The sequence below is a fragment of the Corythoichthys intestinalis genome, chromosome 11, assembly GCF_030265065.1.
Source record: "Corythoichthys intestinalis isolate RoL2023-P3 chromosome 11, ASM3026506v1, whole genome shotgun sequence".
Taxonomy (NCBI): Eukaryota; Metazoa; Chordata; class Actinopteri; order Syngnathiformes; family Syngnathidae; genus Corythoichthys; species Corythoichthys intestinalis.
In genome coordinates this window covers 54,434,418-54,452,180 of record NC_080405.1, presented here as the reverse complement: position 1 = coordinate 54,452,180, position 17,763 = coordinate 54,434,418, and the positions used below count along the sequence as shown (strand labels likewise).

Here is a 17,763-nt window from a genome sequence, read left to right as displayed (position 1 = left end):
GTAGACAAGATTATATGCTATATAATGCTAATGTTTTACCAGATTGTTTCTGGTGCGCACTAGAAAGTATCTGGTGGGCACCAGTTGGTTTAAATTGATTTTATTTCTGTCGGTGTCCCTTTAGGGTCTCCGTAGCAACGTATTACTTGCTGCAATTGCTGCTGAGTCAGTGGGCAGGGCTCCACTGCGGGCCTGTGTGACCTTTGGCTGTAATCTGGGATCGCTCTAATTCGGGACAGATTAACCGGTTTCGCTGGGGAACGCACGCACACACACACCTGAATATTACAAAGCCCACTCATAGGTATGACATGCGTGTATAAGGCGTGAAGGTTAAAAGGAAGACGGAAAGACATTGAAGAAGGCAACAAACGGACTTGGAAAAACATAATCCTCGGGAGACATAATCTCGACCTTCAATGGAAATTGGTTTCAGCACGCTGTTTGAAAGGCCGCTGCGCCGTCTGCATTAGCATCACAAAGCGGGCCAATTACAAGGAAATACGAGCTGTCACCGGATGTAGAATTGCCCCACTTTTTTGTCACCAGTGAAGCAAACTCAATCTTGAAAATCATGTGCGCTACTGCTTCGCGTGGGAGTGAAACTGACCAAACACTTCTAAATGCTGCAGGAATTAGGTGATAATACCATTGAGCCGCTTTGGAGGCCCGCTTTGGAAGAAAAACATGGTGTCATGGCGCTCTCTGGTGGTACTTTTGGGAACTACACTGGGAAACTCAATGGCAGATTAGAAGGAGTGATTCACTCACCATGGATCGCTTACATTCCCTTACAAATACAGGATAAAAGGATTATTCTAAGGGGGATGTAGCGGCTATAATGCAGTGCGGAAACCTGGGAGCACTGATATGTTTTATTTCACATAATCAGTGAGAAAAAAAAAAGCATAATATCGAGACCATTGTTGTTTTTGGCAGCCCCCATAATTTTCCTCTTAGTTTTAGTCTTTTGGACGGTTGCACCCCCAGGACCCAAGCAAAGTTCCACCGCTGCCCACAAGACTTTACTTCCCCTAATTTTCGGACTATAAGCCGCTACTTTTTTCCCTCATTTTGAATCCTGCGGCTTATAGTCCAGTGCGGCTTATTTGGTGATTTATTTGGGTTAATAGGTAAAACTTTATTTGACAGACGCATCATAAGACTGTCATAAGAACATCATAATTATGACACGACACTATCATTGGCATTACTGAATGCTTATGACAGATGTCAATATGTGTCATGTGACATATTATGTCACTAACTCCCTTTATGTCCAGCTCAGATCTTTTACGTCCATTCAAAAGTGAGATAATTTGCTGGATGACACTAACCGACATCTATTATAAGCATTCAATAATGCTTATGACAGTGTCATGTCATAATTATGACAGTATTATGGCACCACTATCCAAGAAAATGTTACCAAATACAATAGCTAGCAATTAATGAAACAACTGGAACAGTAACTGAAGAAATAATTAGCACAGAACATGAATTTTGATTGTTATTTACATCTGTAGTGCGGCAATGCATGCTAGGAGGAATGTTGGATGACAACAGTGTTGACAACAGGTCGCAGCAGAGGTTGACTGGGGGACCAAGGGAGCAGTGATGGCCAAATGAAGATTTTTGAAACAATAAGGCTTTGCAGCCAATTGGTTCAAAGCTTCATGGTGGTTCATTTGGTTTCATGACAGTCTTATAATGCCTTTGTCAAATGAAGTGTTACCAGTTAATATCTTTTAGTGTAAATATCCCATAATACAATGAGGACAACTGCGGCTTATAGTCCAGTGCGGCTTATCTATGAACAAATGCTGTTGTCATGTCAAATTTGGTGGCTGGTGGCTTATAGTCAGGTGCGCCTTATAGTCCAGAAATTACGGTACTTACTTACTTTACTTCAGTGGCGCCTCCAGAAAGTTTTCATAGGGGTGGCCAGATGGGGCAATTTAAAATCTTGGGGTGGCCAAAACTAAAAGCCATAATTTCAGGTTTTCATTATATTATTGCAGTAAAAAGGTCCGGAGAAAACTATCAGAAAGACTTAAGGACGCGGCTACTGATATACTTTGGTGTATTGTGTAATATTTGATGTTACTAATGATTTAATGTGCATAGTTCATAACTGTCCAGTCAACATTTTGAGTTCCACAACAATTCTGTTTTATTGTGTTATGTATATATTAGGCATAAGGTGTACATTTAACTAGGGCTGTCAAACAATTAAAATTTTCAATCGAGTTAATCACAGCTTAAAAATTAATTAATCGTAATCAATCTAAACTTGGAAAAACAACTAAACTATTGTTGGAATGGAAAGATAAGACAAGACAGGTATAAACATTCAACATACTGTACATAAGTACTGTATTTGTTTCTTATAACAATAAATCCAGATGGCATTAACATTTTTAACATTCTTTCTGTGAAAGGGATCAACGGATAGAAAGACTTGTAATTCTTGAAGGATAAATGTGAGTTTGTATATTGTGACTAAATATTGCCATCTAGTGTATTTGTTGAGCTTTCAGTAAATGATACTGTAGCGACTTAACTGTTCTGCCCAAATGCATGATGGGAAGTGGTGCAACCATGACTGTGTGTGGTGGCTGCAAATGCTATATCTTCTCTGGTGGGTACACTACAGGGTGTTAAGAAAATGTTCAACGTCTGTCATTCTTCCACACGTCGCTTCCCACAATATTTATAGTTGCTGTGGGAGAGATGACAAAGCTTTTGCCAATTAAAAGCACGGCCCCAATAAATGCTTGTATCTACTCCACTCACTTGACACTGCCTCTTATCTCTGCATATAAGTAAAACGGCGCCATTGTAGGCTGTTTGCAGCAATGCGTGAATGAGTCGTACCGCGAATGTGTTAATTGCAATAAATATTTTCATGTGATTAATTTTTAAAAAATTAATTACCGCCCATTAATGCGATAAATTTGACAGCCCTACATTTAACAAAACAAAATAAATCCATTCATTTGGGATGAAATGCATAACTGATGCTACAACAATCTAACGATATACTGGCAAGCGGGGTGGCCAGTGGGGTGGCCAACCAATGTATAGGGGTGGCCGTGGCCACCCCCTGGTGGCGCCACTGCTTTACTTGTACTTTAGTAAATTTTTTGGATGACTACTTTTACTTGAGTAATATTATTTTGAAATAACGCAACTCTTACTTAAGTAAAAGTTTTGACTACTCTTCCCACCTCTGGTGGTAGGTGCATTGACTAATTACCTGTGAGACATCAGGCACATTGACCATTTTCTTGGTGGAGGCCACAAGGCCCACGATGCCTAAATCCAGCGGGTACACGATTTCACTGTCGGGCTGCACCAGGCAGTCGTCGAACACGGAATCTTTATGCACGTTGAACAACCTACAGGACAAAAGTTTGATAAAGAGTTGACACATTTCAGTCTGTGATTAAACTAATTAGCCATACCGTTAGCGAGTGATTCAGTTAGTTGTTTAGTCGTGACTTATATACACTCACCGGCCACTTTATTAGGTACACCACGGGTTGGACCCCCTTTTGCCCTCAGAACTGCCTCAATTCTTCGTGGCATAGATTGCTGGAAGCATTCCTCAGAGGGTTTGGTCCATATTGACATGATGGCATCACACAGTTGGTGCAGATTTGTCGGCTGCACATTACCGGTGCAACGGTTTGCGGTTCAAAGCCGAACCGTACGGTTCGCCCTGTACGGTTCAATACGCCCTTAATAACCGCCCCTTTTCGATTTTGCAATGAATGTATTCCGAACGCTTGTGGAATGAATTGATCAAGCTCTGTTTGCCTGTGTGTTACGTGATGCACCGCTGTGGAGAAATTCCCGCCCCGCAAGTAAATGTCGGATCGCTGTCAAGCACCTGTGTAATAGAAGCCGAGTAACGCCCTCTCTCGCTTACGGGCGAAGTGAAAGTGAAAAAAGAAAGAAAACAAATAGCTATGGCGAACGGAAGAGTGGAGAGACCGAATTTTGAGGAAGCACCGTCTTCTTTCAAATCTGCGGGGTGGCAACATTTTGGTTTCCCCGTGGACTTCAATGCGGAGGGAGAGAAAATATTGAAGAAAAAAAGATTGCAAGCATTGCTCAGCGCTTGTTCCCCTTGCTAATGGCAACACTTTTATAACATGACTCCGGCACCTCAGCCGGCATCACCCACAGATATCACTTTCGCAGGGTAGGACAACCCCGAAGATGAGACCAGTGAAAACACACGGCGGGCTTTGTTAATTTATTTGCAACGCTTGACCCGCGTTACATTGTTCCCTCGCGGACATATTTATCCAACAACGTAATCCCCAACATTTATGAAATGGCACGCAAAGCCATCGAAGATGGCTTCGCTAAAGCACATAGTTTCGCCCTGACCACTGATAGTTGGACGTCCCATGCTACAGAGTGCTACTACCTAACTGTGACGGTCCACTATAATTCATACCTGTCAAATTGTACGGTCTCGTCGAAATTTGTACAAGTGCGCGCTCATTTTTAAATGTGTACGCCGTACGTTACGTTGAAAATCTGCACGATTTTCGTGTATTACGTTTTTTTTTTTTTTCATCCGTTCGGATCTGGTCACCGTTTCAGCAACGAGACAATGCGTTGGTTGTAGGGCTGCAGCTATCGATTATTTTAGTAGTCGATTAATCGATGAACTAGTTAGTTCGAATAATCGAGTATTCAGATAAGGAACATGAAAAAATTAAAATACCTGAGCTAAGCCTCGAACGGTATTATTATTATTATTTTTAAATGATCTATTTACAACAAAAGAACAATTGGCTATCTTACACAGCAAAAGTCCGCTAGCTTAAATGCTATAAAATGCTACCGTTTTTTTTTTTATAATGCTCTTAACAAATGGTTGAGACAAAAAACGGCTAAATATACCTATAAACTAAATTACGAATGCATTAAAAAACATTAGCTCAAAGAAAAACTTAGATTATGTTAGTCTTAACAGGGAGCAGCTGGATTCAGCCATGTCATGTGAGATGTCATATTCACTGTTGCCACTAGAGGGCAGTGTCTCCACCCAAATTAATAACACTAAATGCAAACACTTTTAAAACAACGTTTACGTTGGTCTTAACAAGGAGCAGTTGGATTCAGCCATGTGAAATGAGGCAGACTAGAGGGCACTGTATCCAACCCTAATCAATAAAACTAAATGCAAACACTTTCAAAATAAACCATTACAACACCACTTTAATTAAAAGAACACTCGAGGCAACAAAATTTAATTCGAATATTATTTTCTAATCAAATACTCGAGTTAATCGATTAATCGTTGCAGCACTAGTTGGTTGAATGACGCGAGAAAAGTCAGAGACTCGGAGAGGGAAGAGTGTTTGTTGAGACGCTGTAGCAAACGCGATGGTAGGCTAGGTGGCTCCAATATTACCTGACTTACCCGACAACATACAATCTACGCCTAGATATCGCTTGCATATAGAACTAAATGAGAAATGACAGACTCGGTAGCGTTAGTAAACAGCTGCCATTTTAGAGCAGTAAACTTCTCAGAAAGGCTCTGTTGAAGTAAACCTTACGAGCGAACCTAAGCAACTTTTTATCTAAAATACTCCTAAATCGGCAAAATCTTAACTTGAGTCTATCTTTAAAGGATGAAACGGTTCTAAAATTTTCACGTCGAAAGTAGACAGAAGGGAACTAATGCAAAAACGGGAGCAATTTTATCAACTTTAACGGTTGATTCACAACATTAAATGACCTCCAAACATAGCAAAGGTTAGTATGTTTTTTTTTTTTTTTTTTTTTTTTTTTTTATGAAAAAGAAAGAAAAAAAACATGAAAGGTATCACCAGTTACTTTGCCAAGTAACTTTTTTACTACTGTGTGTGTATTTCAGCAGTCAGTCACTACACTAGCCAAAGAGCTAAGAGGCATTTTAACAGTCGAAAACGTTTACATTTTAAGTGTTTAGTTCATTTTTTAAAAAAGCAAAATAAAGGCAGTTTAAAAAAAAAAAAAAAAGCAAAACGCAAACCGAAACCGAACTGAAACAGTGATCCCAAAACCGAGGTTCAAACCGAACCATGGGCTAACTGAACCGTTGCACCCCTACTGCACATCCATGATGAGAATCTCCCGTTCCACCACATCCCAAAGATGCTCTATTGGATTGAGATCTGGTGACTGTGGAGGCCATTTGAGTACAATGAACTCATTGTCATGTTCAAGAAACCAGTCTGAGATGATTCCAGCTTTATGACATGGCGCGTTATCCTGCTGAAAGTAGCCATCAGAAGTTGGGTACATTGTGGTCTTAAAGCAGACATGTCCAAAGTCCGGCCCGGGGGCCAAATGCGGCCCGTGGTCAAATTTCATCCGGCCCCCAGCCTCTGTCATAAAATCAATAACATCTGGCCCGCACACAGACTTAATAAATTGGTCAGCAGTACTGCAACCAGCAAATGAAGTAGCTTACACACGAAATGCTGCTCCTCATTTACCCGCTAAAAGGCAGCAGCACTTCAACCCTTTATTGCCAAATGTATCACATTTGATACACCTAAAATTTCATGATTTTCAGACTAATTTAGAATTTTTACATTTCTTTTTGGGAAAAAAAATGATGGATGCAAGTCAACACATGCATCTGCAGGTTCCATAAGAAAAAAAACATGATTTAGCATGGGTTATAGTTATTAGAGCGCTTATTGCACATATTCATTTTGACTTTTCTTTTCACAAATTTGAAAAAAAGGGTTTCATTAGGACCTTATTTTTTCAAATTTTGGGATTCTCTGATAATTGCCTCATGTTGCAGGTATTTAAGGGCAACATTACTCCGTGTGACCCTCTACTTCCAATTTTCTACAATGGCGACAATCAACAAAAAAAATTGACTGTGACGGCCGACGCTTCAAGGATAGGTGGAAATTGAACTATTTCTTCAGTAAAATACGCAGCAACTGTGTCTTGCCTCATTTGCAAAGAGACAGTCGCTGTTTTTAAAGATTTCAATGTGAGGCGATATTACCAACAAGACACGCTGACATGTACGACAAGATTACAGGGAAGATACGCAGCAAGAAATTGAAGCAACTTGAAGCTAGTTTAATTTCACAGCAGCAGTATTTCGCAAGAGCCCGAGAGTCGAAAGATAACGCCGCAAAGGCTAGTTGCGAGATTGTTAAAATTATTCATTACAAAAAATAATAAAGCAAATGTGACACACTGAATGGCTTGCTAAATTTTGCTTAAATATATTGTTCTACGTAAAGGACGTCAGCCAAGGTCGGCCCCCCACATTTTTACCACCCCAAATCTGGCCCCCTTTGCAAAAAGTTTGGACACCCCTGTCTTAAAGGGATGGACATGGTCAGCAACAATACTCATGATGCTCAATTGGTACCAAGGGGCCCAAAGAGTGCCAAGAAAATATCCCCCACACCATTACACCACCACCACCTGCCTGAACCGTTGATACAAGGTAGGATGGATCCATGCTTTCATGTTGTTGACCCTACCATCCGAATGTTTCAGCAGAAATCGAGACTCATCAGACCAGGCAACGTTTTTCCAATCTTCTATTGTCCAATTTCGATGAGCTTGTGCAAATTGTAGCCTCGGTTTCCTGTTCTTAGCTGAAAGGAGTGGCACTCGGCGTGGTCTTCTGCTGCTGTAGCCCATCTGCCTTAAAGTTCGACATACTGTGCGTTCAGAGATGCTCTTCTGCCTACCTTGGTTGTAACGGGTGGTTATTTGAGTCACTGTTGCCTTTCTATCAGCTCGAACCAGTCTGGCCATTCTCCTCTGACCTCTGGCATCAACAAGGCATTTCCGCCCACAGAACTGGCGCTCACTGGATATTTTTTCTTTTTCGGACCATTCTCTGTAAACCCTGGAGATGGTTGTGCGTGAAAATCCCAGTAGATCAGTAGTTTCTGAAATACTCAGACCAGCCCTTCTGGCACCAACAACCATGCCACGTTCAAAGTCACTCAAATCACCTTTCTTCCCCATACCGATGCTCGGTTTGAACTGCAGGAGATTGTCTGACTTAAACCATGTCTACATGCCTATATGCACTGAGTTGCCGCCATGTGATTGGCTGATTAGAAATTAAGTGTTAACGAGCAGTTGGACAGGTGTACCTAATAAAGTGGTACGAATTGAGATTTCATTCATATAGGACATGGATCTCAAACCTGCGGCTCATAGTCCATTTTGTGGGCCATAGGAGAATATTTGCGGCCCCTATTTGACATCCATTTGTAGTATTAGAGTTGCTTGGATTTATTTTATGAAGGGAGCATTTAAAACATTATGTAAATCATTTCAAATAAAATGAATAAATTAATTGAAGTATCAATTTTGGGAAATAAAATCAATTATAGAAGTATTATTATTATTACTATTATTAAAAAAAAATGCTAGCAAAAACATTGTATTAAATACAAAAAAAAGAGGAATTGACGTTATCATTTCAAATAAGTGTGGCCGGTTAGTAATTTGCCCTGAGAAATTCATTGATTTATATTTTTTGTTTTATTTTATAAATCTCTTGTGACCTCACATAGCTTAACTCTGGTTGCCATTGACAGCAAAAGCAACGACAGCAGAAGGATGCCTGTACGCCACATGATTGGGTTTCTATCATCTTGAGGGGCAGCAAGTGCTAATTTTTATTTTTTTTACGGTGGTGTGCATAGCTGGCTACCGTCTTGGGTAGGATGACTAGTGGTTGAAAACTAGATCTCGAAAAGTACACACAGAATTACACAGCATCGGCACTCGATTTCATCGTACTCCTCGATACTGATGACATCATTTTAGTGCGATATCGGTACCGATACTTGTATAGAGAATTATGTAACATTAGTTTTCAGATAGACTGTATGTTTTTTACTGTAAAACAATGAATTCGGAATTCTCCAACAATGTGGATTAACCTGGTGGCAAGCTCAGCAACGCCGTTCCTCTGGCGGTACATGAAGAGGCTCATGCGGTCGGCCCTCAACATGAAGCTGAGATGCCTCATTAGGTTGAAGAGGGACTTCTCCATCTGCAGGTTGTCTTGGATGTCACGCACCAGGTCGAAAAGGATCTCGCTCTCCTCCACAGTGGTGAGCTTGTGGTAGCGGCTCACGTCTACCGCCGTGGCGCGGCCGTTGTCCAGCAGGTCCGACACCACCTTGGGCCGGAAGTTGATGTCGTAGTACTGCTTGGCGAACTGTGGGTTAGCATCTAAGAACTTCTCGGCTGCCGCGGCGTCCACCATGACTGCAAAGCAAAGTTATCATCAATAACAGAGGCAGGGCTAGTGGATAGGCAAGCCAAGCAGTTGCTTCATGCACCGGCCAAAAAAGGGGACCCCAAGGGCTGCCAAAATGTACTCCAAAGAAATGAAATAATTGGCGAGGGATCTTTGTAGTCTTTTATAATTCTCCTCGCCTTGTAGGCCAATGCAGCGTATACATGAATAGATACTGTTTTCCTATTAAATGGGGTGGGTGCATCGTATAGTCATGTGTGCAATAATGCTATAATATAACAGTGAAAATACTGCATAGGCAGTACCCAGATTGAGACAGATGTCTGAGAACGTATTACTTAGTGCCATGCAGTGTTGTTTTTGGACGCTCTTTTAATTTTCCTCTTAATTTTTTGGACGATAATACTTATTAGTTTTAGTCACATTTTAGTCATCTCAAATGTCTAGTTTTTGTTGATAAAAACTCAAGACCAATTCCGTCTAGTTTTAGTCAATGTCTACTAAAAATGTTTTCGTCTGTAAAGATGTTTAAAAAAATTACTCTAAAAATAAATAAATAAAGGTTTCCAACTATTTCAAATAAACATTGACAGGCGAGCACATATCGTAGCGTCTACAAGGACAACGCCAACTTGTGATAATACACACTCAGCAGGAAAACAGTACATTATTTTCAATAAATTATACCCACATGGACACCACAAAAATGAGTGCACCCCTCGCATTCTGCAGGTATTTAAGTATATCTTTTCATGTGACAACACTGACAAAATGACACTTTGACACAATGAAAAGTAGTCTGTGTGCAGCTTATATCATGGAGTTCAATTATTTTCCCCTCAAAATAACTCAAAATATAGCCATTAATATCTAAACCCCTGGCAAAAAAAGTGAGTACACCCCTTAGAAACTACGTACATCCCTAAATGTCCAAAGTGAGTACTGCTTGTCACCAGTGTTGTTTTCGTCAACGATAACGAAAATTTTCTCTTTTTTTTTTCATGATGAGACTGCAACGAGCTAAAAACATGTTTTGGGAGCCTAAAACATAACGAGACGAATGCCAGTTTTCGTCTGACGAGACGAGAACGAGACAAAAATGCTCATTAGTTTCGGTCACATGTTCACAATGTGTGACATTTATGTATAGTTAGCCTGCATCATAGCAGTGTTGGTTGTGTCACTCGTAACGTGCTAAATACCTTTTTGCCCCACTGTACATAAATGTCACACATTGTGAACATGTGACGGAAACTAATGAGCATTTTTGTCTCGTTCTCGTCTCGTCAGACGAAAACTGGAATTGGTCTCGTTATGTTTTAGGCTCCCAAAACATGTTTTTAGCTCGTTACAGTCTCATCATGAAAAAAAAAACGAGAATATTTTCGTTATCGTTGACGAAAACAACACAGGTGCCATGCATGTGACAATGTTGTGGCATTAGCAGTGGAATGACAGTGACATTGTCAGTTATTTGCAGACGGTTAGGTTAGCTGAGTGAGTAATGATCCATCCATTTTCTTCTGCTTATCAAGTGAGTATAAATTTGGAGAGAGTTGGTGAGATTCAGTGTATGTTGAAGTTGTCTGATATGAACGAGAGAACCAGTGAGAGAGTGAAAGTATTAGAGAATTAGTGTGCAAGTCAGTGTTAGACAATGAGTTAGTGAGTGAGTAAGTTTGTGTTACAGTCATTGAATTAATTAGAGACTGTGTTAGTGATGGAGTTAATTAGGTAGTGAGAGAGTAAATTATTAGCGACCAGTTTAGGGTATACTCTGCCTTTTGCCCGAAGTCAGCTAGGAAAGGCTCAGGAAGCCTGGGAAGGATTAGCCGTAGGGCTGCAGCTTTCGAATAATAGACTGAAAATTCTATCGATTAATCGAGTAATTGGATAAAGCATATTTTTTTGAGGTAAAGAGCAATTATAAATATAGATGAGAAGACAATATATGTATATTGAACCATTTTCAGTCAATCAGTCTTTATTTTCAATGTACTGTACATTGTTGAAAACAGCCAACAATTGCATCTCAAATGTGACTTTAAAAAAAAAAGACTAATTAACTGCTGTCACTCAAAAAACCTTTAGTGCTTATAAAAAATATTTATATTTCTTACCAAAAAACGTCATTACGCTTGATAACATTCATCACTTAAAAGTTAGGTGTTTTTCCCCACGTGTTTCAATTGAATTTCCACTTGTGTCAAGCTATAAATTCTAGTTAAGTTTTAAGTTAGTCTAAACTGTAAGTCCTGATAGGATTTTGAGTTTTTGCAGTGTTCAAAATAAATGCTGTGCTGTATTGGAGCACATTAGGCACCAGTGCTGCTTGGTGTTTTATCCAGCAATGACTACTGAGCTAAAATTGACAGTTAGCATTATTCAGTTTTTATTTTACACCCTAATCACTCTACAGATTAAATAAAGCCTGTATGTAAGAGCTAGCCACGTATCGACAATGGTCATAATGAATAGAAACCTAGCCCTCCGCAGGAATAACGTTACGTGAGCGAGTGACATTAACGTTAATCTTATTGATGAGCAATGAGAAGTGTACTGCTTTAAGATGGCGGCTGTTTTACTAACGTCGCCGAGTCGGTCATTTCGCATCTAGTTCTACGTACATGTGATACAGTGCCTTGCAAAAGTATTCGGCCCCCTTGAATCTTGCAACCTTTCGCCACATTTCAGGCTTCAAACATAAAGATATGAAATTTAATTTTTTTGTCAAGAATCAACAACAAGTGGGACACAATCATGAAGTGGAACAACATTTACTGGATAATTTAAACTTTTTTAACAAATAAAAAACTGAAAAGTGGGGCGTGCAATATTATCCGGCCCCTTTACTTTCAGTGCAGCAAACTCACTCCAGAAGTTCAGTGAGGATCTCTGAATGATCCAATGTTGTCCTAAATGACCGATGATGATAAATCGAATCCACCTGTGTGTAATCAAGTCTCCGTATAAATGCACCTGCTCTGTGATAGTCTCAGGGTTCTGTTTAAAGTGCAGAGAGCATTATGAAAACCAAGGAACACACCAGGCAGGTCCCAGATACTGTTGTGGAGAAGTTTCAAGCCGGATTTGGATACAAAAAGATTTCCCAAGCTTTAAACATCTCAAGGAGCACTGTGCAAGCCATCATATTGAAATGGAAGGAGCATCAGACCACTGCAAATCTACCAAGACCCGGCCGTCCTTCCAAACTTTCTTCTCAAACAAGGAGAAAACTGATCAGAGATGCAGCCAAGAGGCCCATGATCACTCTGGATGAACTGCAGAGATCTACAGCTGAGGTGGGAGAGTCTGTCCATAGGACAACAATCAGTCGTACACTGCACAAATCTGGCCTTTATGGAAGAGTGGCAAGAAGAAAGCCATTTCTCAAATATATCCATAAAAACTCTCGTTTAAAGTTTGCCACAAGCCACCTGGGAAACACACCAAACATGTGGAAGAAGGTGCTCTGGTCAGATGAAACCAAAATTGAACTTTTTGGCCACAATGCAAAACGATATGTTTGGCGTAAAAGCAACACAGCTCATCACCCTGAACACACCATCCCCACTGTCAAACATGGTGGTGGCAGCATCATGGTTTGGGCCTGCTTTTCTTCAGCAGGGACAGGGAAGATGGTTAAAATTGACGGGAAGATGGATGCAGTCAAATACAGGAACATTCTGGAAGAAAACCTGTTGGTATCTGCACAAGACCTGAGACTGGGACGGAGATTTATCTTCCAACAGGACAATGATCCAAAACATAAAGCCAAATCTACAATGGAATGGTTAAAAAATAAACGTATCCAGATGTTAGAATGGCCAAGTCAAAGTCCAGACCTGAATCCAATCGAGAATCTGTGGAAACAGCTGAAGACTGCTGTTCACAAACACTCTCCATCCAACCTCACTGAGCTCGAGCTGTTTTACAAGGAAGAATGGGTAAGAATGTCAGTCTCTCAATGTGCAAAACTGATAGAAACATACCCCAAGCGACTTGCAGCTGTAATTGGAGCAAAAGGTGGCGCTACAAAGTATTAACGCAAGGGGGCCGAATAATATTGCACGCCCCACTTTTCAGTTTTTTATTTGTTAAAAAAGTTGAAATTATCCAATAAATTTTGTTCCACTTCACGATTGTGTCCCACTTGTTGTTGATTCTTGACAAAAAATTAAAATTTTATATCTTTATGTTTGAAGCCTGAAATGTGGCGAAAGGTTGCAAGGTTCAAGGGGGCCGAATACTTTTGCAAGGCACTGTATCGATGACACGCATCAGACGCTACCTGCTACCACCGTAGCAACATGCGGGAGTAGTTTTTAGCAACGTCGGCGCAGTTTGTAACGGCTGTCGGCTGTAGTAAGGTATTTTTTTTTCTGCTTCTTGTTCTACGCACGTGACGTCAGCGCGATGTCCCGCATTAAAAGGAGTCCGGGCGAAACTTGATGATGGCAAAATTAAACGATTCCTCAAGGTGAATAAAATTACTTGGATCAGTTTTTAAACTCGAGTTACTCGAGTTGCTCGAGTATTAGTTTCAGCTCTAATTAGCAGTGTTGAAATTGAATGGATGGAGGTTAAATTAATTGTGTGGGAGCAAAAGAGGGTTAGTTATTCAATATTTGAGTGACCTAACTGAGTGGTTTAGTGAGTTTTATGTGAGTAAGATAGCTATAACTTTTTTTTTGTATTAATTAGGAAACAATGTGCATTCTTTAAATGATAAGACAAACATGTTAACGATTAAATAACAATGACATCACATACACAGAACAGAAAAACAAAAACGATACCTGATGAAGTCTGTATTGTTTCCAGGAGCACAGTGTCTAATCCCTCTTTCGTATCTTGCAGTCTGCAGGTGGATGAGAGACTATGAAGGATTATTACAAAGGTGCTTTTAAATGATCACATGCGCACATAAGCCTGCAGACAAAAACAATCCTGAGATTACGATACCTTCAAGTGTGTAAGGCCAGCACCTGGACATCCTCTTTCTCATTTATGTTTTGTACATAAAGAGCAAGGTTGCCTTTTCTAACTTCAACTGCAAAAATGCCACGTTTCTCACTGGAAAACCTTTCTATTGCAGTCAGAATAGCTCTGCCGATCGTCTCTGGTAGATTTGACTAGCCTGACATATTTTCTTACAGCCCACCTTCGCCGACTGTGAGAAACGCGGGATTTTTGCAGATGAAGATAGAAAAATCAACTTTGCTCTCCAGTCCAGTCCAACAGAGACCCCTCGTGGCTATTCTTAGTAACTTTACAGAGCTCGTGCGTAAAAGTGACACTAAAAGCACAAAATACTCCTAAATGGTTTCTCCTGAAGTGTGAATTTTCCCTAAATATTGTTATTATTAGAGGTGGGAATCTTTGGTCACCTAACGATTCGATTACGATTACGATTCAGAGGCTCCGATTCGATTATAAAAACGAGTATTGATGCACCATCCTCCTTTTTTTTTTTTTTTTTTTTTTTTTGTTAATGTTTTGTACATTAGTTCCAAAATTGTTCAAAAATCCTCTCAGGCTAAACCAAACTACTATTTCAGTATCAAGTTAACATATAGACCCTACCCACGTGACGTCACAACTCCGCTCTCCTGACTGGTGCCGCCCACTTGTCCGTCAACACATCGTGTTGACCTGTTACGGCTACGTACATTCCTCCTATTTACGGCGTGTTTTTCTGCTCGTTAACATTAATAATCAAATGGTGAAGGCGTGTGTGGCGGTCGGTTGCAATAACAGAGAAGATAGACGGAGAGACTTGAAGTTCTACCGGATTCCGAGAGACACGGAGAGGAGAGAGCGAGATGGGCTGCTGCAATTCGACGAGAAAACTGGGCTCCAAACGATTACCACAGATTATGTAGTAGTCATTTTATATCTGGTAAGATGCATTTAATATATATTTAGAGGGTTTTGGGCTGACAACCACAATTAAGATCATTGCTAGGCTAATCGCCAACAACATACACGTATGTATGTAGTGAGAGCGCTATCGCTAATCCATATAAACATTAAAAGCTCTAGCTCCATTGACAAATGACATGAAATACATTAGACTTGACAGTGGATGTTAGCAAGAACAAAAGATTTTGAAATGAAAATTTTGTAACTCACCTTCCGAGCACAAGATTCCTGCCGAATTTTCGTGTAGGAGGACCTGTTTCACCCAACCAGCAACGTAGCATTTATAAGCCTCCAAGCTCTTAAAAGTTTTTCAAACTTTCGTGAGAATAGGCTGAAATTGTGTGGACAAGATAGTTGGAAATATCAGGGTCAGGCAGAGACGGCGAAGGCAGCCGGTCAAAAATCATCGATTTAGGCATCAAATATGGATCTGGCGACTGTATAGAACGAAGCTTTTCCACATAACGCCTTTTATGCAACACATCCAGTGAGTTTACGGCATCAGAAAGCACCGGGTCTTCCATGAAATGCATTTTAAATTCCTCGATCAATTGAAACCAATGCTAATACAGAGACAAAATGACGGACAAGTGGGCGGAACCATACAGCGAGCACGTGGTTTTGTGACGTCGGTGGGTAGGGTATATAACAGTACACAAATATACAAAAATAACAGTAAATAAAAAAACTCCAGTCCCCATTCTGTATCAGCAGCTTTAAACGACATTCAATTAATTTAATGTTGTGAATCAACTGTTACAGTTGTTAAAATTGCTCCCGTTATTCCATAATTTCCCTTCTGTCTACTTTTGTCAAAGTTTTAAAACTATTTCATCATTTAAAGATAGATTCAAGATAAGATTCAGCCGATTTAGGAGTATTTTAGATAAAAAGTTAATTAGGTTCGCTACAACAGAGCCTTCTAGAGAGGTCTACTGCTTTAAAATGGCGGCTGTTTACTTACGCCAGAAAGTCTGTCATTTCGCATCTCTGTTCAATAATACATGTTCTAACACCGCCGTCGTCTGCCGTTTTGCATCTAGTTCTACATATATATGATATCTACTGTAGCTGTATGTTTGTAGCAACTAGCAACTGGGCGTTGTTTGTAGCGGCTGTCAGCCGCAGTCAGGTATGATTGTTTTTTTATCTAGCGGCATGAGTTGAACATGATATTTACTCTCTGTCCGTTCCTCATTGCGTCCCAAAGACCGCGCTGACTGTGTTTTACTTCCGATTTACCTGGTATAATTCAATAATCGGAACTTGGATATTTGTGAATCGTTCTCCAATCTTTCACGGCGGAATCGCGAATAATCTAAGAATCGGAAATTTCACACGCCTTTAGTTATCATCACAATAAATCATGTCCAACAGCCGACTGCCACCGTTGAGTAGGTTTTATTCATTTTCAAGCAACGTAAATAAACAGTCTGAGCTGCTCAAGCTTATATTTTGTTACTTCCGGTCTGCAGTCATGTGAATTTGCATATTACGCTAAATATTTAGTTTCAACTGTTTCCAGATTTAAGATTTAAATATAGTATTTAGATCTAACATATACATTTAGGATTTAATATAAAATTCAGATTTAGGATATATATTTTGGATATGAATTTCATATATATATTTAGGAGATTAATTTTATATATATATATATATATATATATATATATATATATATATATATATATATATATATATATTTTAGGGCTGTCAAACGATTAAAATTTTTAACCGAGTTAATTACAGCTTAAAAATTAATTAATCGTAATTAATCGCAATTCAAACCTTCTATAAAATATGCCATATTTTTCTGTAAATTATATATATATTCTGTAAAATAAATTGTTGGAATGGAAAGATAAGACACAAGATGGATATATACATTCAACATACGGTACATAAGGACTGTAGTGGGCATTTCACTCTACTGTCATTTAAATCTGTCTATGCTGTCCTCACTCCGAAGCGTCTACTTTTTCCAAAGCTAGACAGCTAGTGAACGACGCCTTAATAATCAGGCTTCTTCCTTTTTCATCTGATTTATTGATAAAATGGCCTCAAACCATTGTCCTCTTTAGACCGTCGTATAACTACAAAAAAAAAGTACACAAGCATTGCATTAGCAACAACGTTAGCTTAGCACGCTATACAGGTTCACTAAACATAAACAAAAAGCATCTCATACAAAAAATAAACTATTTCGCTTACTAACATAATATGTACATTCTTTACAATAACCATACTTACGGACAAATCTTGTCCAAGGATCATATAAGCACAACATTACAACGTAGGCGTCAGCCCGAGACGTCGTGCAGCCATATTGAACAGGCAAGAAAACAATAAACCATGTCGCAAAGCGACCACGAGAGTTCGCTGTTAGACAGCACAAAAAGCCTTGCTGTAAAACTTATCAAAAGGCAGAATACTGTCTGAGCGGGACATGTGCGTTAATTGCGTCAAATATTTCAACGTGATTAATTAAAAAAATTAATTACCGTGCGTTAACGCGATAATTTTGACAGCCCTACTATATATATATATATATGTGTGTG

The 17,763-nt window shown here is 39.6% G+C and overlaps 1 protein-coding gene across 1 annotated transcript in view; it reads right to left on the bottom strand.

The window, feature by feature from the left end:
* The window catches only part of pde6a (phosphodiesterase 6A, cGMP-specific, rod, alpha), a 54,868-nt gene extending 40,712 nt beyond the window's left edge, over positions 1-14,156 (bottom strand). Inside the window, exons 1-3 of the mRNA XM_057851111.1 lie at positions 14,077-14,156; positions 8,955-9,285; positions 3,260-3,401 (exon numbers count right to left, since the gene is read on the bottom strand). Of these exons, the coding sequence (XP_057707094.1) occupies positions 3,260-3,401; positions 8,955-9,283 (471 nt within the window). The 5' untranslated portion in view covers positions 9,284-9,285; positions 14,077-14,156. The remainder of the gene's footprint in view (positions 1-3,259; positions 3,402-8,954; positions 9,286-14,076) is intronic.
* Positions 14,157-17,763: the final 3,607 nt, after the last annotated feature.